Source organism: Cervus canadensis, chromosome 27, assembly GCF_019320065.1.
Source record: "Cervus canadensis isolate Bull #8, Minnesota chromosome 27, ASM1932006v1, whole genome shotgun sequence".
Lineage (NCBI taxonomy): Eukaryota > Metazoa > Chordata > Mammalia > Artiodactyla > Cervidae > Cervus > Cervus canadensis.
The window spans coordinates 4602841-4625519 of record NC_057412.1 but is presented as its reverse complement, the minus strand read 5'-3'; the positions used below and the strand labels follow the sequence as shown (position 1 = coordinate 4625519).

The 22679-nt window shown below is 37.8% G+C and overlaps 2 protein-coding genes across 2 annotated transcripts; one reads left to right on the top strand and one right to left on the bottom strand.

The window, feature by feature from the left end:
- Positions 1 to 281: 281 nt before the first annotated feature.
- On the bottom strand, positions 282 to 1066 carry LOC122428950 (keratin-associated protein 13-2-like). The gene has a single exon (XM_043449110.1). The coding sequence runs from the start codon at positions 1037 to 1039 to the stop codon at positions 542 to 544; it is 498 nt and encodes a 165-aa protein (XP_043305045.1). The 5' UTR covers positions 1040 to 1066; the 3' UTR covers positions 282 to 541.
- Positions 1067 to 20248: 19182 nt separating this feature from the next.
- Positions 20249 to 21084, top strand: LOC122428948 (keratin-associated protein 13-1-like). The gene has a single exon (XM_043449109.1). It carries the CDS (start codon positions 20272 to 20274, stop codon positions 20689 to 20691), a length of 420 nt encoding a protein of 139 aa, XP_043305044.1. The 5' UTR covers positions 20249 to 20271; the 3' UTR covers positions 20692 to 21084.
- The last annotated feature ends 1595 nt before the right edge of the window (positions 21085 to 22679 follow it).

The following is a 22679-nucleotide window of genomic DNA, read 5'->3' as shown; positions in this document are numbered from 1 at the left end:
GAGAATATTTGCTCCATTATGAGCACACTGTCAATTTAAAAAAGAAAAAAAAACACTCTACCAGATTTGATAATGGAAGACATGCACACTTATTAGCCCTTAGGCAGTGGAATGCACAAAGAATTTCCCATACAGCAGTCCTGATACCATTTCCTGGGGAAATACAAATCCATTCCTAGGGAAAGGACTTTGAGGGTCTGGAGCCCCAAAGAGATTATAAATCAAACTTAAAACCAATAAAGAACAATGAAAATATCAGATGCAAGAGTGAATGAGTTTATTAGGGGAAGCAAATCTGGATTTCCATGCATTTTGTAAGAAAAGTTTATGTAATTCTGAATCAATTGTTTCAACAAAATTACAGACTTGAACTCAATATTTTGGTCATTAATTTCACTGAAAGAATTAGTCAGTCAGTCAGTGCTTGACACTAGAGAAAAGATGAGATGCTGATGGTGAGAGGGTTTAGCTAGTATTTTTGAAAGAGGCTATGAGAGTTTTAAGTAGAGACTGAAACATTTTGCTCAGAAGTTCTGGAAATTCAACAAGTTGATCTACAGAAGGTTGATCTACAAATTGGCCTATAGTAAGAAGACTGGCAGCTCCTAGAAGCCAAGTAGGCTGGGTGGTAGAACCTGGATCCACAGCTCAGGGAAGGGAAGCCATGAATTCCATAACCCAGTGGTCTGAAGACTATGGATCCACAGCCCGCTGAGGAGGAACTTCTGGATCCACAGCCCAGAGAGCAGCAGCTTCTAGATCCGTAACCCAGGGAGCAGCCTCTAATGGACCCACATCTGGGAGCACCAGAATAAGTTATCTGGAGGGGGCTGCAGAGCGTGGAGGTCCTTGGGCGGTAGCAGGACGTCTGACAGGGGTTGAACACCACACAGGTGGGCCGGCAGGTCCTGGGAGAGCAGAGGTCAGCGCTGTAGACCAGGTTGCTGGGGAAGGAGGAGCCACAGGAGGAGGCTGGGTAGCGCCGGTGGACCCCGAGGGAGCGGGAGGAGAAGTTTCCGGAGCAGCACTTGTAGGACATGTTGGCAGGAGATGTGAGATCAGCTGAGTTGCACAGAGGACACTCTCTGAGCTTCAGTGTCATGACTTGGACTTCGAGTGTGTATATATATATACTCTTGGATGCGTCACTGTGAAGATGGTCCCTCTTCCTTGCTCACCGTTTCAGACAAGCATACCTCCCTAACTTATTGCTTAAATGTATCATGTCTTCACATAATTATGCTTTAATCATGCTGATATACTTAGAAAGAAATTACTCAGTTTCTTTCCCCTGGAAATTGATGTGACTTGACTTCCAAAATTATAGGTCATCACATCTCCAAATAGCCCCTCCCCCTTCTTATCCACTGTGCAGTTATGTCCTGGTCCTACCAGGGAAACTTACATACATTTTCCTTCACTTCCAGTAGGTTATTGTTCAAAATAGTTTCATGTCTTCTTCAAAAACATATGATAAGGATTTCTCCAAATACTAACTACATTCAATGGTCTTACAAATCTATCAGTTGGAACTTTTTATTTCTAATTCATATAATTTCTAAAGAATATGAAAAATAATATGTATACATCCACATATATGTATAACTGAATCACTTTCTCTGTACACTTGAAATTAGCAGAACATTTTAAGTTATGCTTCAGTAAAAATCCATGTTAAAAAAAAAAGAAAAATTTTTAAAAAATCCATGTAATTCTTGATATCCATTAATTTGGCTTAATTAAACCAATTCATTGGCAAAATTTTCATCCTACCTTTTCTGTGATACCCTTGACTTTATCACATCTGAGTTCATGATCAGAATTAAGGGATATAGACAGACATCCTTGGTGTTCAGGCCAATAGACTGCTTTAAAAAGAATGGAAGTTTAAAACATTTCCTTAGATGATATTCTTTTAAGAAACAATAAATATAACTTTTTGAGAGAGACTTTGAATAAAAGTATTTGCTAGACTTGAACATCTTCGTTCAAGTTTTATTCGTTCAAGTTTTATTATCTGATACATCTGTCTTGTAGTAAAGTTCCAGGGAAGGTTAACATTTTCTGCAACAACTAACTTGAAATATAAGAGCTACATGAGTCTTTACCATCCTCTGATCAACCTACACATAAAAAAAATATTGTCTTAGGTTTAACAACTTTCCTTTAATAACTCAGTGTCTGAAAAAAAGTTGAAGTTTGGACCTTGATCTCCGTATACTGAGTTAAGATTCAAACACTGCAAAGATAAAAGCAAGTTCAACTTTAACCTGTCTCATAAATGAATCTGCTAAGCTTTCTTACACTAAGATATAAATGCCTGATAAAGCCTTATTTACTTCTCCTAAGAATACTTGCATTGAATAGTGTCCAAGAGTAGAATTCCATGTATCCCTCGTCTTTATACATTTAAAGTATATTTGACTTTTCTAGAACAAGAAAGAGAAAAAAATCCTGTGCAATCTATACTTAGATTAATGGGTAAAAAAGAAAGAAAAGAGCTTTTTAAAATCTGGTGTGTTCCCATTTGTCTTCTTTTGAATCTAACATTTTATTTGGTTGAACTAAGGGAAATGGCATTCACAGCTGTCATTGAAAAGAAAGCTCCCTAACTACCTGAAAATTAAGTTGCTTTATTCCAAAGCACGCTGCTTCAGAGCACTTAGTTACTTTGTTTTATGATTATCTCTCCCATGCAGAATCCAAAGTGTAGCATGCATCACATGAAGTGCCTTTGTGCAATACTTAAACCATCACTCTGATTCACAGAAGTAAAATAAGCTATGCTTTATGAATGGATACCTATTAAATTTGTTAAAGATGTATGTGTCACCCTCAACACATGGGATTCCTTATTGTGCCAGCCTTTAACTTCTTTGGGATGGATAGTATTTATCTCTTTCTATGAATAGCTGGCTTCTGCTTAAAAAAAGAGATGTTCTAATATGCATATGTTCTTGCTTTTCCAGACCAGCTCTCTGTGTTTGGGAATTAAAATGAAAATGACTCAGGAATAAGTCAATTCCAATTAACATTCCCTCAACCCATTCCTAATAGGTTAACACTTTTCATTAGAATTATTTGTGTACATTGTACAAATGCTAATTATTAACTCATAAATGCTAATAAATATGTCCCTCTGAAAGTCAGAAAAGGCAAAACAAACAAGAGTAGCTTTAATGGTTCGGAAGTACATCCTGGAACTAATAAAATACTCTGGGTGCTTTGTATACACAGGCAAATGTTTAAGAGAAGAAAAAAGTCACCCTCTGGATAAATCAGAGGGAAAATGCAATGTTGGAAAACTTTTTTTTTTTGAGAAATAGAGGAATACCAACATTACGTAGAATAGAACACATTTTAGAGTACCCACTAATCGTAAGTATCTTATGATCTGAATGACTTAAATAGTGATGGTTTTTCTAAGTATTAAAAATGACAGTCTCTTTTGCAATGTGCTTTCAGACATTTTTGAATATCTTTCCTCTACTAGGCAGTAGTAGAAAGAATGAAAATCCATGTGCTCCATCCTATACTTTTTTCGTTCCTGTTCACTTTTTCTCTGCATCCTCAAAACTGCCTTTTCTAGACCTAAAGGATCTTTGCACTGCCCCTTTGCCAAAGGGTCTTCTTCCTAACAAATAAGATGATGTTTTTAAAAAAATTTATGAAGTTTTTTATTTCTTTGTTTCCAATTTTTGTTTATCTTATTTCTTTTATTTATTTATTTTTTTATAATTTTTTGGGCCATATCAAGAGGCATATGGGATCTTATTTCCCTGACCAGAGGTGGAACCCTGGCCCCCTGCAGTGGAAAGGTAGAGTCTTAACCACTGGACAACTAGGGAAATCCCTTCACTAACATTTTACTTTCCAAACGTTCTTACCAGAGGGTGATTGCCGGTTAAGCACTATTGCTAGGTATGGGCTAAAAGACCATTTCTGAGTAAAGAACTTGAGATAAACCACTTGCTTTTCCAGAGGGCATTCTGCTTCATTGTTAGAATTCTTCTTAGTACTAGTACTCCTCTTGTATGACTACAGTTTTTTCCTGCTTCCGATGGACCCAATTTACATCTTCAGAACTGCATCATCCATAATTTTTAAATGAATTGAAAAGGCCAGGGTAGCTGGCTTCTAAAGGGTTCTGCTTACAGACCTCTCTGATTTTTTACACTTGCATTTACCCACTGAAAAACAACAAAACATCTTTAAAAAAATAAAATAATGCTAATATAACTGCCCTCTTTCAGAGGTTCATTCAAAGCAAGTTTTATTGCCTATCTTTACTTAAAAAAAGTTTTTTAAAGAGAACAAGCATCTTCTGAATCTTATTAAGCTTGATGGCTTCAAAATAGAATACATGCTCCAGTTGAACAGACACCCCGCTTGACTTACCACCATCACTTTTTATGGACATGCACGGCCACGGTTCTACCTCACTTCCCCTTGGTGCCACATTGAGCAGTGTGTGACTAACGGGGCAGAAGATGGTGATAGGTTTCACCTTGTATTTGAAGGGAAGATCAGTCCCTGGGTGCTGGATGGATCATTTAACTGGTAGAGGTGAGTGGAGGTCGTCCATCTTCAGTTTGCTTGTCAGTTAATAAACACTTCTGACTCTTTTAAGAGGATTGAAAAATATCTAACTCCTGTTTCCAAAACTTAGTTCTCAAATCTCCATCTTGAAAAATTTTAAAGATGGATATAATCTGGAAAAAAATTCTTAAGGGGCCAGAAAAAGAATCCAGTTTCATATTCAACTCTAAGTTTTTCTGTTGTTGTTTGTTTTTGTTTGAATTCAGCACAGTGAGCAAAGCAAAAGCAGAGAACAGCAGCTGGAAGCGTTCACCTACAGCAGAGCAGGGTGGAAACTCAGGCAGGGTTTCTATGTTGCAACCTTGATAATTCTTTCTTAAATAAACCTTGGTCTTTTCTCTTGAGGCCTTCAACTCACTGGCGGAGGCTTACTCATGTTATGAAAGGTAATCTGCTTTACTCAAAACCTACTGATTTACACGTTAATCACAGAAACATCTGGGTTGGTGTTTGGCAAACGACTGGACACCATATCCTAGCCAAGTGGAAACCTTAAGGTTAACCATTACAGATGGCTATTGAGGCATTCAACAATGCTTGCAAATCAAGTGTTACCAGGCATCAAAGTATTTGCAAACAATGCTTTCATTAGAAAAATGCAATTATTTGTCTCTGTACTACATCCCGTTTTTGGTAATTTAGTATTTGTTTGTTTTAGCAATACTGGTAATATGGACCCTGTGGAAGTCTCCGTATCTTTTGGTCGTCTGGATCAAGTTATATTTAAAATTTTAAGATTTAAAACCTCAACCACACTTGAAAAAAAATATGAGATTTTTGATACAAATGTTTTACAAAGGTAAAGCACCATCTGGGAAAGACAACCATATTGTTTACACATATAAGAAAGAATGCTTCAAAATATTCACAAATAAGTGCTGCTAACAGCATCTCTGACTCGATGGACATGAGTTTGAGCAAGCTATGGGAGTTGGCGATGGACAGGGAAGCCTGGTGTGCTGCAGTCCATAGGGTCTCAAAGAGTTGGACACAACTGAGTGACCCAACTGAACTGAAATGTAAACTAAATCTACATATACTCTAAACTTCATCATAATAATGAAGCTTGTGTATTTATTTACCAAAAATCACAAATTAATTTCCCATAATTTTGAAATGTTTATTTGAATAGTTTTAAAAACTCATGACTTTGAAACATGAGACTGTAAAGCTTTCTTATATAGGAAGACACATTTTTTAGGATGTATTAGTACTTCCCTGGTGGCTCAGACGGTAAAGCATCTGCCTACGATGCAGGAGACCTGAGTTCAGTCCCTGGGTCGGGAAGACACCCTGGAGAAGGAAATGGCAACCCACTCCAATATTCTTGCCTGGAAAATCCCGTGAATGGAAGAACCTGGTAGGCAGTCCATGGTGTCCCAAAGAGTTGGACACAACTGAGTGACTTCACTTTCACTTTCTTTCACTTAAAGTTGAAACTATATTTGCCAATTCCTGTAGGATGTGAATTTTCAGTCACCATACTTGCGATTATTAACCTTTTAACTATGACATCACTGAAATAATATGCTTAAGTCCCATAAGCAGTGGGAAAGCCCTGGAGAGTTCTTTGAAACTAGAAATATACAGGAAAGCATTTTTGGTTCTTAAATTAAAAGGCAGCTAAAATAGATTTGATAGTCTAATTAACTTTTTAACACAATGCAGAATCTCAATTTTCTCTCTTAATGAAATAACACTAGCGAATGGTGGCTTTCTAGGAGGTAGTCCATAGGGTCGAAAGTGAATAATACTTAATAAGCATTTTATACAGGTCAGACACTGTTCTAAGCTATTCATCTAGTGAATAAGGAATCTTATTTAACACACAGATGAGCAGAGGCTATACACCATCACAGCTTTATCTGAGTCTACACTCTTAACTGTGTACTGTCTCAGTAACAAGGAAGATGGATAAGGGAGGTGGGGAGGGTCAGGAGTAACAGTTTTGAGGCAAGTTAAAAAGTGAAGAAATATTAGAAGGACATAGTCAGAAATATAAGAATAATTTGCTGGTGGCTCCAATGGTAAAGAATCTGCCTGCAATGTAGGAGACCCAAGTTCGGTTCCTTGGTCAGAAAGATACCTCGGGAAAGGAAAACGGCAACCCACTCCAATGTTCTTGCCTGAAGAATTCCTCGGACAGAGGAGCCTGGAGCCCTACAGCCGAAGGTGTCGCAAAGAGCCAGACGCTACTGAGTGATTAACACTTTCACTTTCACTTTCAGGTTTGGGGAATGCTCAGGGTCTATTTTTTGGTTCCTCTTATCCATTCTGTTGAAAATATATTTTAATTACACTGTAGTCTGTGTATGATGGAACCAAACCAAAAAAACCACCATCTAAGATCTGCTAAAGCTTCATGCCACCCTAGGCTTCAATGACACCAAAAATATATATTCCTTAAAAGAAAAAACAAAATCTTCTATCTGATTCTCTAATCTTTTACAGATTCTCAAATCTTTCCTGAATATTTTCCTTTTCTTGTGATTCAAATGAACTCCATAGAGTTGAACTTCAGAACCACCTCAAATAATGGTACTCATGAAATCTTTCTAGCTTTTTTCTGACAAGATCTGCTTGGTTCAAATATATTCATCAGCTTCACACGTTTTTTTTTTTGTGTTGAACCTGAAAATTATTTTAATTTCTAATTTACATGACATAGATTATGAGCATGCAAAAGTTATAAAAGAGACAAGTTCAGGACTACTAATAATCAGAAGCAAGCTCACAGAGAAGAAAGCATAGAAACAAATACTAAGATGGTGAAAAAAAATTAATCCAAAAAGTATTTCTGGGTAAAAAGAGATAAAAAAAAAAGAAGAAGAAGAAGAAGAAGGGATATGGATTAGCATAGAGATTAGATGGAAAGGAAAGAAAGTAGAAGATTCAAAGTGTAGTAAACGAACAAATCAACAAAAAAATCAACCACTTGCCAGCAATTCTACATTTTAAAGTAATTTAATTCTCCTAAGAAATAAATGCCATTATCACTCACATTTTCCAGGTATAGAAGCATATACAAATAAAATTTAGCAAATTACATAAGGCTGCATCTTATAAGTAAAAGAATTAAGTTTTAAATTCAGGTTTATTTTATTCTAAGTTCTATTCTTTTCACTTGTCATTAATTTATTCATTCACTCTATTCATTTCATTTGCTTTCATGAGTTTCTTAGCCTGAATAAGTATTTCATAAGCTTTGAGAAAGCTTTGATATATAGATACATAAACAATAGATCCAAAGAGTAAAGTCTGAATTTGCTCATTTGCTCTATTTACTCATTCTCCAGGCAAGATTACTGGCAGCCATTCCCTTCTCCAAGGGATCTTCCTAATCCAGGGATGGAACCCAGGTCTCCTGCATTGCAGGCAGGTTCTTTACCTTATGAGCCACGAGGAACGCCCAAAATCTAAGTTATTAGTACCAAATCCATTCCCATATTCTCCCAAACTCTGACTCTGTTAGGAGCCTGAAATATATTTCTGGATGACTTAGGTTAAATTTGGATTCTGCTTCTTTGAGATAACACTTAGGTCTCAAATGGGACAGCTAGTGCAAAAGAAAGGTCTTTCCTCAGCATATTCCTTAAGTTGTAGTCATTGCTTTACCTCACAAGAGATGAGGAAAAGCTAATTATTTTTGAGACTTCTAAAAAATATCTTGCTTGGGGCTCCAAGTTTGGATAGAGACCAAGAGAGGAAAACAGAGAGAAAAGACAGATAATTAAAATCCAACTATAACAATGACTTCAATATCTGGGGCACCTGACTTGTGAATTCTACAGAAACTCTAGGCTTTGAAGCTACAGGGTATTCCTTAGAGGAAGCAGGATCACTGTATGTTAATACCAAATAAAACTAAGGACACACAGAGCCCACTGAAATACCTAAGTAGAAGCCTAATCCTCACTTTTATGCTAATTTAAGCAAATTATCATAAAGCAGGTTTGAATTTTTCTATTCTTTTATTACATCTTAGAAAGAGATGGTTCAGAAAGTAGGTAAAATAAATTGTGTTCTGAGAAAGGGAGAGGAAGAAATGGGAAATAGAGGTAGGAGGGAAAATTGTGTGTGGTGGGGAGAGGGAGAAAGAGCATTTCATAAGAATTAATTTGAAGATTTCTAGTTGCTTAGTTCGAATTACTGGTGAATTAAAAAGCTCTGGTTAGTGACATAAGGTGGATTTTGAAGGTTTAATATCTTGGAAATTGATAAGCAGCTCCTGAGCTAGCAGAACTGATTTTAAGAAATTAGTTCTACGAGATCTTGGAAATGTGTCATGCTGACTTGTAGACCTCTGAACACACACTCAGCAGTGGCCACGGGACTGGAAAAGGTCATTTTTCATTCCAATCCCTAAGGACAATGTCAAAGAATGCTCAAACTACCACATAATTGCACTCATCTCACACATTAGTAAAGTAATTCTCAAAATTCTCCAAGCCAGGCTTCAGCAATATGTGAACCATGAACCTCCAGATGCTCAAGTTGGATTTAGAAAAGGCAGAGGAACCAGAAATCAAATTGCCAACATCTGCTGGATCATCAAAAAGCAAGAGAATTCCAGAAAAAATTCTACTTCTGCTTTATTGACTATGCCAAAGACTTTAACTGTGTGGATCACCACAAACTGTGGACAATTCTGAAAGAGATGGGAATACCAGACCACCTGACCTGCCTCTTGAGAAATCTGTATGCAGGTCAGGAAGCAACAGTTAGAACTGGATATGGAACAACAGGCTGGTTCCAAATAGGAAAAGAAGTATGTCAAGGCTGTATATTGTCACCCTGCTTATTTAACTTATATGCAGAGGACATCATGAGAAACGCTGGGTTGGATGAAGCACAAGTTGGAATCAAGATTGCCAGGAGAAATATCAATAACCTCAGATATGCAGATGACACCACTCTTATGGCAGAAAGTGAAGAGGAACTAAAAAGCCTCTTGATGAAAGTGAAAGAGAAGAGTGAAAAAGCTGGCTTAAAACTCAACATTCAGAAAACTAAGATCATGGCATCTGGTCCCATCACTTCATGGGAAATAGATGGGGAAACAATGGAAACAGTGACAGACTTTATTTTGGGGGGCTCTAAAATCACTGCAGATGTTGACTACAGCCATGAAATTAAAAGACGCTTGCTCCTTGGAAGAAAATTTATGACCAAACTAGACAGCATATTAAAAAGCAGAGACATTACTTTGTCTACAAAGGTCCGTCTAGTCAAGGCTATGGTTTTTCCAGTGGTCATGTATGGATGTGAGAGTTGGACTATAAAGAAAGCTGAGCACCAAAGAATTGATGCTTTTGAACTATGGTGTTGGAGAAGACTCTTGAGAGTCCCTTGGACAGCAAGGAGATCCAACCAGTCCTTCCTAAAGGAGATCAGTCCTATATAGTCATTGGAAGGACTGATGCTGAAGGTGAAACTCCAATCCTTTGGCCACCTGATGCAAAGAGCTGACTCATTTGAAAAGACCCTGATGCTGGGAAAGATTGAAGGCAGGAGGAGAAAGGGACGACAGAGGATGCGATGGTTAGATGGCATCACCAACTCAATGGACATGAGTTTGGGTAAACTCTGGGAGTTGTAGATGGACAGGGAGGCCTGGCGTGCTGCAGTCCACGGGGTCACAAAGAGTTGGACACGACTGTGTGACTGAACTGAACTGAACATACACTGGTTTGGAATAAGTGAACTGACCTCTCCTGGAGAAACAGTAGGACTGTCAAGGGAGCCCTGTCGATCCCTCAAAATGACAACAGTCCCATATCCACAGCCCAGAGACTATAAACCACAAAGTCTACAGTAGCAAGCTCACGGTCTCATCTTCTATACAGACCAATGAGGAAAGTTGCTCATAAGTGGGTGCAGGATAGCTGGAAGGTTCCCTGTGGACAGAAGAAGCTTGGCAGACACTGGGTATAGATAGTCTACTGTAGTTGCCTAGTTCTTGAGAAGGGAGGACCCCCTCCTTTGATAGTAATTCTCTCCCTATAACTTGATCATTTCTGTAAAGACTCTGTCTTACAACAAGGTCCTATTATGAGGTATCAGAATTTATGACTTCACACTATGAATTTTGGGGGGACAGGGCACAATTCAACCCATAAGAAGAGACAAGCAATATTAAAAATAGAAAAAGAGGCACTTTACAAAGTTGATCAGATATAGTTTCAATTTTCTTGGGGTTTAATGAGAAATTAGAGTGAATTTCTCCCAAAGAACTTTATAGACCTTTACTACTGGGTACAGTATATGAAGAAAACATTCTGGGAAAGTCCTCTCTGTTCAGTTCAGTCACTCAGTTGTGTCCAACTCTTTGTGATCCCATGGACTGCAGCACTCCCGGCTTCCCTGTGCATCACAAACTCCCAGAGCTTGCTCAAACTCATGTCCATCAAGTCGGTGATGCCATCCAACCATCTCATCCACTGTTGTGCCCTTCGATTCCTGCATTCAATCTTTCCCAGAATCAGGGTCTTTTCCAATGAGACAGCTCTTTGCATCAGATGGCCAAAATATTGGAGCTTCAGCTTCAGCATCAGTCCTTCCAATGACTGATTTCCTTTAGGATTCTCACTAATAAGTTATCTAATTAAAATGAAATTAATCTGTATAGACATGGCCGGATATGTTTTATTCATTTATTAAGAAAGATAGATCATTTCCCATTTACAGAATGAAAGTTGCTACTTTCATGGCCAATAATCCATTAATCACCATGGAGCACAGCAAAGCTCCCTACCACTGCCCACTCCTTACCATCTTGTATTGACAAAATACTATGGTCTTTTATTTCTGTTTCCTAAGGAACAAGGCAGCACAATCTCAGTTTATGAAGCAATAATCACATATCTTCAATTGTCAGCAAGTAAAACAGTAAGGTCAATACTAAGAGGTCTGGTATCTCTCTTTTTAATAAACATTAATGACAATCTATTATGAAACAGAGACTGCAAAAAGAACATTATCTTTCACATCTAGATCCTTCTAATCTGATGGATTAAGATATGATGACAAGGGATTAATTTCCAAAATATATAAACAGGTTAATAAAAAAAAAAAAAACTCAATCAAAATATGGGCAGAAGACCTAAATAGGCATTTCTCCATAAAAGACACACAGATGACCAACAGGCACATGAAAGAATGCTCAATATCATTAATTATTAGAGAAATGCAGATCAAAGCTATAATGACGTATCACATCAGAATGCCCAATGTCAGAGAGTCTACAAATAATAAATACTGGAGGGAGTGTGGAGAAAAAGGAACCTCTCTACATTGTTGGTGGGAATGTCAATTTGTCCAGCCAACATGGAGAACAGCATGGAGGATCCTGAAATACTAAAAATAGAGTTACCTTATGATCCAGTGATCACATTCCTGGGCATATATCTGGAGAAAACTCTAATTTGAAAAAAATACATGCACCCCCATGTTCATAGCAGCATAGCACCACTATTTACAGTGGCCAAGACATAGAAATTGTCTAAATGTCCACTGGATAAAGAAGATAATGTAGCTTATATATACAATGGAATATTACTCAGCCATAAAAATAATTGACAAAATGCCATTTGCAGGGTCATAGATAGGCCTATAAATTATCATACTAAATGAAGTATATCAGAAAGAGAAAGACAGATATCATATAATTTATATGTTAAATCCAAAAAAAAAAAAAGATGATACAAGTGAGCTTATTTACAAAACACAAATAGACTCACACACATGGAAAACAAACTTATGGCTTCCAAAAGGGAAAGAGGGAGAGGGACAAATTGGAAGTTTGGAATTAACATATACATGCATAGAGCCCCATCGGTTACTGAACCCTCTGTCCACGGGATTCTCCAAGCAAAAATATTAGAATGGATTGCTATGTCCTCCTCCAGGGGAACTTCCAGACACAGGGATCAAACCTGCTCCTCTTATGTCTCCTGAATTGGCAGCTGGGTTCTTTACCACTAGCACCACCTGGGAAGCCCAAAATATACATGCTGCTGAATATAAAATAGATGAACAAAAATACCTGCTGAGTAGCATGGGGAACTATATTTAGTATCAAGATACTAAATCTGAAACAGATTATATATGAAAGTGAAAGTCAGTTGGTCATGTCTGATTCTTTGCAATGCCATGGACTGTACAGTCCATGGAATTCTCCAGGCCAGAATACTGGGTACGCATTTGCCAAGCAGGCTAGAATGCCAGCAAAGGGGTCTAAATTGAAACACTCCTTTCATCCTGGAAAATCTTATGGGATACCACCGTCCAGCAGACATATTAATTAAAGTTCTAAGTTGATTCTGTTTGGAAAGAGATCGGGGAAGGCCTTCTACCCATGTCACAGAAACTAGGGAGTAGTCTAATATAGCAAGCATCAGAAAGACAGAGATCATCTTTAAGATGGGTGCCGGCGCAGCTTTTCGAAATCCCTGAAGTCCTGATCTGCCTTGCTTGTCAGGTTTCCTCCTTACGACCTTGTCATGGGTGGGATCTAGTGTGCTGGCTCCCGGCAGATGGTGATGAGAAAAAAAAAAAAGGGAAGTGATAGAAAAATAATAAAAGAAGCAAAACAGCCTGTGAGTGAAACACTAACTTAATAAGTTAGGAAGTCATTTATAATGGGTTTTGAATTTCTGATTCGTACCATAAAGGTTTAAAATAGTGCTTTCTGCATGGGATTGCAATTGCAGTGAATATTCCGGATTGATTTCCTTTAGAATTGAGTGATTTAATCTCCTTGCTGTCCAAGGGACTCTCAAGAGTCTCCTCCAGGACCACAGTTTGAAAGCATCAATTCTTCAGTGCTCAGTCTTCTTTATGGTCCACCTCTCCCATCCATACCTGACTACTGGAAAAAACAGAGATTTGACTATATGGACACTTGTTGGCAGTGATTTCTCTGTTTATTAACATGCTGTCTAGGTTTGTCATAGCTTTCCTTCCAAGGAGCTTTTCCTTCTTTTAACTTCATGGCTGCAGTCATGGTCTGAAGTGATTTTGGAGCCCAAGAAAATAAAGTCTGTCACTGTTTCCATTTTTTCCCCTTTATTTGCCATGAAGTGATGGAACCAGAAGCCATGATCTTCATTTTTTTAATGTTGAATTTTAAGCCAGGTTTTTCACTCTCTCCTCTTTTACCCTCATCAAGAGGCTCTTTAGTTCTTTTTTACTTTCTGCCATTAGAGTATTATCATCTGCTTATCTGAGGCTGTTGATATTTCTCCTGGCAATCTTGATTCCAGCTTGTGAGTCATCCAGTCCATCATTTTGCATGATGTACTCTGCATGGAAGTTAAATAAGTAGGTTGACAATATATAGTGTTTATGTACTTCTTTTCTAAATTCGAACCAGTCTGTTGTGCCATGTTTTCTGTTGCTTCTTGACTTGCATATAGATTTCTCTGGAGACAAACATGGTAGTCTGCTATTTCCATCTCCTTAAGAATTTGCCACAGTTTGTTGTGATCCACATAGTCAAAGGTTTTAGCATAATCAATGAAGCAGAAGTAGATGTAATATAACTCAGCCATAAAAATAATGAAATGATGCCTTTTGTAGCAAGATAAGTGGACCTAGAGATTATTACACTAAGTGAAGTAGGCTAGAGAAAGACAAATGTTACATGATATCACTGATATGTGGAATCTAAGAAATAATACAAATAAACTTATTTACAAAACATACTTAGACTCACAGACATAGAAAGAAAATGTATGGCTATCAAAGCCCCTTTTGGAGGAATAAATTGGGAATTTGGCATTAACTGATACACATTGCTATGTATAAAACAAATAAACAACAAGGGCCTACTCTATAGAACAGGTAAGTATATTCAGTTTCTTGTAATAACCTATAATGGAAAAGAATCTGAAAAAATATATACATGCAACTTTGCTGTATACCGGAAACTAACACATTGTTAAATTAACTATATTCCAATAATTAAAAAAAAAATTCTGAGTGACCAAGCATACTGTATTCCATAATACCTTATATGTTTGTTTGTTTTATTTAAATTTCATGTTTTTTGAAATACTCAAATCTTGGTGTTAGGATAAGTTTAAAAGTCAGTATAAAAAAAGAACAAGAAAGGATGAAGGAACCTTGTGCTCAATTCCAGGACTAAATAGGCTAAATTATGCTTTGTGCTGTACTTAGCTCAGTTGTGTCTGATTCTTTGTGACCCCATGGAATGTACCCTGCCAGGCTTCACTGTCCATGGGATTCTCCAGGCAAGAATACTGGAAGGGGTTGCCATGCTCTCCTTCAGGGCATCTTCCCACCCTAGGAATTGAACCCAGGTCTTCCACATTGGAGGCAAATTCTTTACCATTTGAGCCGCCAGGGAAGCCCAAACTATGCCTTACAGCTCTTTAACTACTTTTATCAAAACCTCGGTCTACTTTGTCGAGGACAGAACTCCAGGCACCAGCAATGTTGCCAGATGCAACAATTTTTGCATCATAGAATTTGAGCACTGAAATGAGAAAATGAGTAAACTGAATTAAGCAGTTTACACTGCAAATTGAGCAAGAAAACAAAAAGAAAGACCCTAAATTAGAGATTTCTCTAATTAGAGCTCTCTCCAGTTGCCTCCAACAGACATTGGGGTACCATGAGGGTGCTCAGTCATGTCCAACTCTTTATAATCCCATGGATTGCAGCCCTGTGGGCTCCTCTGTCCATGGAATTTTCCAGGCAAGATTACTGGAGCAGGCTGCCATTTCCTACTCCAGGGAATCTTCCCAACCCAAGGATCAAACCTCCATCTTGGTCTCTACTATGTCCACTGCTGTACTTAACTGACCTATCACAACAAGACCAGTCCACTCCACTCCAGAGAAAATAGGGCTCCATTCTTGTTTAGGCATCTGTCTAGTTAGAAGGGTGGACTGCCTAGGAAACAAAAAATCTCAAGTAATCCTCCACTTTTAAACCTTGAAAATCCAGAAACACCTTGGAATAAACTCTTACTCTTTAGCATCCTTTTTTCTGCTCTCCTCACTATTCTATACCCATATTCTCCCCAACCTGCCTACCCCATCTCTGCAGATGAAGAGGGTTCACGAACAGAAAGCTAATTCAATCATATGTTTCCTTCCTGAGGTTAGATGAATAAAGACAGAGGAAATATGGAGCTGCCTTCTGTATGCCACTTGTCCTGCCTTCAATCAGTAAAGACTTTGGGAAGAAAGAAATGAGGCAGGAGATGGTGATGCCTCTGATTAGGAAGAGGCCAATATCCTCAAAGTGGCAGGAGAGGAAACTTACTCAAACACACATCTTCCAGCATTTTCTCTTTTTGCTGCCTCACTACTTTCCAAGCCAAAGACTTGGCACTAACTGGATAAATCCAAGCCCCTAGGTCTTATATGACCATAAATTCTGAGTTAAAAAACTTCCAAATCTGTTAATAGGTACTGTCAACCTTCCCTCAGCTACCCAATCAAAGAAAAAACAAAAAGTAGCTAGTAATTGTACAATCTTTTTATGCTTTATTTCATTTAAGATATCTGCCATCTGAATTCTCTTTTCAGTCAATCGACATATATTTATGGAGTACTTACTATATGCCATGGACTGTTTCAGTTTCACTCATATTCTCAATATGCCAATCATCTGATTTTTAACTAAAACCTCATTTTTATTCTGCCTCCCAAATGTAGCCATGTCTGTCAAAATTGCTGCTTTCTTCCATATTTATAGTGAGTCACTACTAGTCACCATGAGGCCATCTGCTGAAAGCCACTGAGTAGCAACATGCAGCTTTTGTTTAATCCCTAAGATGCTGCATTCTGCAGGAAGGATAGTCATGCTACTAAATCCATCTTCAGCATTCCTAAACAACAGCATATATAACAGCTATTATATTTCTGCAGTAGCAAGAAGGGAAACAGCATATTATTAGCAGGAACTGTCCATTACAATAGACTTATGATGTTATAAACAGAAAATAGATTTCCGTTTTTTCTCTTTTTAATATTGTGCTTTACGTTCTTGGAAATGCAATTCTTGTACAAAAGTGGTTACACTTGTCAGGCATACCGCACGATTTCACCCAGCGATAAGCATCTCCTATGGGCAGCTGGCTAAAAGTTAAACCTTTAATTTAACAGTGTTGGTGCATCACGGTCACAAGTGGAGTGGCCGGGAAAGGAGTTCAATCACTTGAGATTTTAAAAAATTATTAGTTTCAGGTTGGTTTGTTGTGTATTCAGCATTAAGATTTAAGTCTTTACCCAGTATGTAAAATCCTGCTGACATATAAAGTCAGAGGATCACAGACATAAGTGAGGTGGTTTAATTGACTTGTGATCTGTTCCATAACTGAATATTCTAGCCCAAGAGCACAGATACACGATATTTTCCTGTTAAACACAGGAGAATATCCTTCACAATTTGTTTACACAAACAATTTTTTTTAATTCTTATTTTATAATAGAGTACAGTTGATTAATAATGTGTTAGTTTCAGGTGTATGGGAAAGTGGTTCAGTTATACACACACATGTATCTATTCTTTTTCAAATTCTTTTCCCATTTAGGTCATCACAGAGTGTTGACTAGAGTGTCCCGTGCTATAGAGCAGGTCTTTGTTGGCTATCTATTTCACATACAGCTGTGTGTACATGTCAATCCCAAATTCTTAATCTACCCCTCTTTCCCACCTTTCCCCCCCCATACCCTCCCCCCCACCAGTCCTCATATTTAGTCGCTCAGTCTTGTGACCTCATGGACTGTAGCCAGGCTCCTCTGTCCGTGGAATTTTCCAGGCAAGAATATTGGAATGGGTTGCCATTTCCTACTCCATCCTCCATCCCCACCCCCCCACAATTGTCCTCTGAAGTCTTGAGTCTGTTTCTGTTTTGAGCTCATTTGTATAATTTTTTTAATCTCTAAGTCGTCCCTAATTCTCCTATTTATACTAGCATTAACAGGATAAAAGCAGTGCCGGCTCTATGATTAATGGTAACTGAAATTACTGGGTGTTCAGAGACTTAGGGATCTAGTGGACACATCCTCCATATGAATGGAGCAGCTTGTGTTCAGCTCCAGGCAATGGCAAGAGAGGGGCCCAGGTATAACCAGATCTTCAGAAATTTTGAAAGTCATAAGTCCACATTCTGTGTAATCTTTTGATTTTTAAATATTGACAACTAGTTTGTGTGGCAACCCCGCACTAGTGCAGTAAACACATTTATGTGGGTTTGTTTATGAAAACTTTGAAACTAGAATACTTGACTAGTATCTGTTTCAAAATGGAATAGGCATTTTCAGACAACTAAAAGTTTAGACAACTTGTCACTAGCCTTCCAGCTATAAATATATATAATTAATAGCTATACATGGTCAAAACCAAAGTGATCCTGTGGGTTCAGTGGCTCAGTTGTGTCCAACTCTGTGACCTGATGAACTGCAGCCCTCCAGGTTCCTCTGTCCATGCGATTTTCCAGACAAGAATACTGGAGTGGATTGCCATGTCCTTCTCCAGAGGAACCTTGCCCACCCAGGGATCAAAACAGCATCTCCTGCATCGGCAGGCAAATTCTTTACTGCTAAGCCACCAGGGAAGCCCTATGGTACAACAAAAAGATGTGAGAAGGAAGGAAGGGTAAACAAAAAAATATTCCCCGGTGGCTCAGTGGTAAAGAATCTATCTGCCGTGCAGGAGACCCAAGTTCAGTCCTTGTGTTGGGAAGATCCCCTGGAGGAGGAAACAGCAACCCACTCCAATATTCTTGCCTGGGAAATCCCAATCCATGGAATCTCAAGAGTGAGACTTGACAACTAAACAAAAACAACAACAAATATATAATCAAATATTGCCTATGGCAACATAGGGAAACACATACAATATGAATAGAATATGAGTAAGCATACACAAAATGAAAATAGTGAAATCATAACACATGAATTGGGATAAGGATAAATGGGTTTCCCACATTTTGTATTGTACAAAAACAGTAAAAGTATTAATTAGCAAATCAACAATTGCCTGTGGTCCCTAAGGTAGTACTGTTCCATAGAACTTTTCTTGATGCTGAAATATTTTTTACTAGCAATTTCCAATGTTAGGTATCCATTAATCACATATTATCTGCTGTGCACTTGGAATGTGGTGAATACAACTGAGGAACTGAAATTTAATATAATTTATAGAAATTGAGCTTGAAACATATGACTAGAGGCTACTCTAATGGATAGTGTGCCTTTACGGTAACATTTGAATGACTAATAATGTGTATCATCCTGGAAGTCTGACAGAATGACTGTCAAGAAATATCTTGCTTAATATATTCAATTAAAAAAAAGGCTTATCATATAGCAAACTTTGAGACTAATAAAGTGGCCCTAGTATTGTTTTTGTTTGTTTGTTTCTTTTCCTGGATATATCTTTTCCTTTTTCCTTTTCTGTTTTCTTATAGTTAAGAAAATCTAGTTTAGGTAGAAAATAAATTTCATTTTCAGTTCAGTTTTATATATGGACTATTTTGTCACGTGATATTTAAGTATACATACAGTCAGATTTCTACCTATGTATTTACTATTTTGTTGCTATCTGGTCCATCTTTAAATTTCTTTATGTCTCCTTTCATACTTTTGGGGCATAATAAAATGGTTTAATGCCATAATTTTATTCTTTTGTTATTTTTTCCAAACTTTTAATTTTAAGCAGTATCTTAGATTTTAGTGATCATTCTTAAATTTATTACTGTTTACTCCCACTTACAGATTAAGAATTTTGTTAGAATTGTGCACAATGTGTATTTACACATAATTCACTCATATTTAGTCCTCTTTTATGCTCCTGCATGCAATTCCAAATTTTCTTTTGTGATTATTGTCTTTTTAATTTGTTCATTTTGGGTTTACCTGATATGGAAAACTGTAAAAAGAACCTATTTGGTTATTTTACAGTAGAAAAATAATTTTAAAGAAATAGAGTAAATAAAAAGTATGTTTTACAGTGAAAAAGAAAATTGTATGAAATCTGAAAGTAAAAATGTTCAGAAAGTATTGCTTGATTGGCGTTGTTCTAGAAGAGAAAGATCTCTAGAAAATTTTAAATACGGAAGACAAGAGGGACAATCTGTATACATTGAACTTTTCAATTTTCCCTTTCCAAAGAATTTGAGAACCAAATGTATATAAAAACAATTTTAGGCAATGAAATAAGTTTAGAGAAAGAAACTTATTGATGGCAAATAGAGTGTCTATACCACTGACAAAGAAAGACTATTAATATTTACTTCATCTTAATCCCTGCCCTTAGAGCTAAGCATCCCCAGGTGATACACAGTCAAATGCACGGAGGATCTCAAACCATTGAGAAGAGTAGGGTATTTTCTGGCAGTGATGGCATTAAAGGCAGGTAGTCATAGACTTTCTGACTTAGGAACACGTCATCAGCTTAGTCCTTTAACAATGTGGTGAATTTACCCACGAATATGAGATGAAAGGAATTTTTCATCTGCAATTACAGAAAACATTATTGAATTACACATTTGGAGATAAACGATTACAAGCATGAGAAAGGTGACTGTGAAGAATGCCACACCCATGGCTCAGTATAAAAGCGCCCCAGCCCGGGAGGTGACGTTAAACCTCAGAATCTTCTAGTCCTTCACCTGAGCTCACATCACCTGCGAAGATGTCCTACACCTGCTGTTCTAGAAACTTCTCCTCCCGCTCCCTCGGGGACCACCTGCGCTATTCAGGCGCCTCCTGTGGCCCCTCCTTCCCCAGCAACCTGGTCTACAGCGCTGACCTCTGCCCCCGCAGCTCCTGCCAGCTGGGCTTCTCTCTCTACAGCCAGGAGACCTGCTGTGAGCCCATCAGGACCCAGATGTTCCGTGTGGTGTCCCGTCCCTGCCAGACGTCCTGCTGCCGCCCGAGGACCCCCACGTTCTCCAGTCCCTGCCAGACGACTCTCCCTGGGTCTCTGGGCTTCAGGTCCAGCAGCTGCAGCTCCCTCAACTCTGGATCCAGAAGCTGCTACGCAGTGGGCTGTGGACCCCGTGGCTTCAGACTCCTGGGCTATGGCATCTGTGGCTTCCCTTCCCTGGGCTGAGGATCCGGATTCTGCCGTCCAACCTTTGCCTCCAGGAGTTGCCACTCTTCTTGTTACAGGCCAACCTGTGGGTCTGTCTTCTATTGATCAGCTTGTGAAGAGTTCAGATGTTTTGAGCAATGTGTCCAATCTCTGAACAGAGCTTCTATCATCTTCATGATCTTCAGGAAAATTAAGGGCTTATCACATTTTTCCCAGTCATAAATTACTGACCAAAAATGGTCTGCCACACATGTTTAATGATTAATTTTATTGATTGATTTACTGAATGCATTAATGGAGTTAGTAAAATGAATGCAACATATTGCTAGATCAATTAATGAAATTTATGTTAAGAAACAAATTAATGAGTTAATGGAATCCTTGTTCATGTATTCACAGAACACATAAAAGCCTAAATAAATATAATAAACTCATTCAATCTGGCTTCTAAATATGTTGCTAATTTTATTGTTAGTTTTAACTGGTTAAGTTTTGGGTTTTTTTCTTCCTTTTGCTTTTTTATGGAGGAATATTTAGGTTCAAGTTTACTATACCTTTGAAAGCCAACTTTGGAAACCCAATACTGACAGATTTGAACTAATTTATTGTGAGCTTTGGGGCTTACCCAGTGGCTCAGTGGTAAAAGAATCTGCCTACAATCAGGAAATGCAGGTTCGATCCCTGGGTTAGGAGGATCCCCTGGAGGAGGGCATGGAAACCCATTCCAGTATTCTTGTCTGGAGAAGCCCATGAACAGAGAAGCCTGGAGGGCTAGATCACATGGGGTCCCTAAGAGTCGGACACAACTGAAGCTACTGAGCATACACATCATGGGCTTTAAATATTTTCCTTCAAAACTTCTGCTTTCTGGAATCCTTATATGGCATACATAGACTTCATGTGTATAAAATCTCAGGAATGGCATAAAACACATTTTCTTCAAAAGATGCGGGGCATTGATGTTTGTTGACTGAAGGAGGAAGCAAGGAACTTGGAAAATTCAACCACTGGGGAAATTTTTAGATTATATGGGAAATTTTGTACATTAGTTTAAAGAGCTTTCTTTGATTCAATCCGTGTTGGATGGCAAAAAATCCCTTATTCCTTCATCTCACCGAAACTGTTATATGTAATTGATTTCTTCACAGGTGGGAGGAGGAAGTCAATTACCTTTGTTGAGAATTAATTAGGTTCATGAGATGTAGAGTCTCACCTTTCTGTATCCAAAATTCAACTAAACATGGCTGGAAAAACACAAGCCTTTCATTTTAGAAATTATTGCTTCATTCATATCTTATCATATATTTACACACTTCTTGACTTTATGTTGCCATTCTGGTATTTTATAGATTAAATGCTTCAGAAAACAACATGATGTAAAAATAGATAACATGTTGATGCGGTCTAAAGCTAATAACAAAAAGACAGTATCTTTATACAGAGATAAAGAGAAATGTTCAATAAATTTTCCCTTTCATTGTTTTTCAGATAGCAATAAGGATCACGAGAAACACATTTTATGAACTAGTAATTTTATACATAAGGAAATGAAGACTCAAAGCAGATCAAGGTTTCACTGTAGGTCCCAGTCTTACAATGAAACCAAGATTCAAGACACTATGATAAATGACTAACTTAAGAAGTAAAGACATAAGCAATTTGGGATGGAATAAGGAGAACTTTGAGAAGGTGAAATAAAATGAACAAAGCAGAGAGGTACAAATGTACTTGTGTGTTATTGAAAATCTAGTTACAGTTTGTATGGATTAGTAATGGAAAATCAGGCTACAAATATTTAATAGGTCTGTTTCACGTCATTGTTTTGGACATCTTGAATTTTGGATCACATTAGTCTTAGGATTCATCTCGTCTTATTTATACTGTTGAGATAGCTTTCTGCTTGGTCATTTTCATTCTATTTTCTATTTTGTTTAAACATTCTTAAATACTTTAAAAAATAAAGCTTTTGCCAAATATTATGTAAAGTGGTATATTACTATATTTCC

Excerpts from the sequence above, each read along its gene's own strand:
- LOC122428950 (XM_043449110.1), bottom strand. The coding sequence starts at position 1,039 with ATGTCCTACAAGTGCTGCTCCGGAAACTTCTCCTCCCGCTCCCTCGGG.
- LOC122428948 (XM_043449109.1), top strand. The coding sequence starts at position 20,272 with ATGTCCTACACCTGCTGTTCTAGAAACTTCTCCTCCCGCTCCCTCGGG.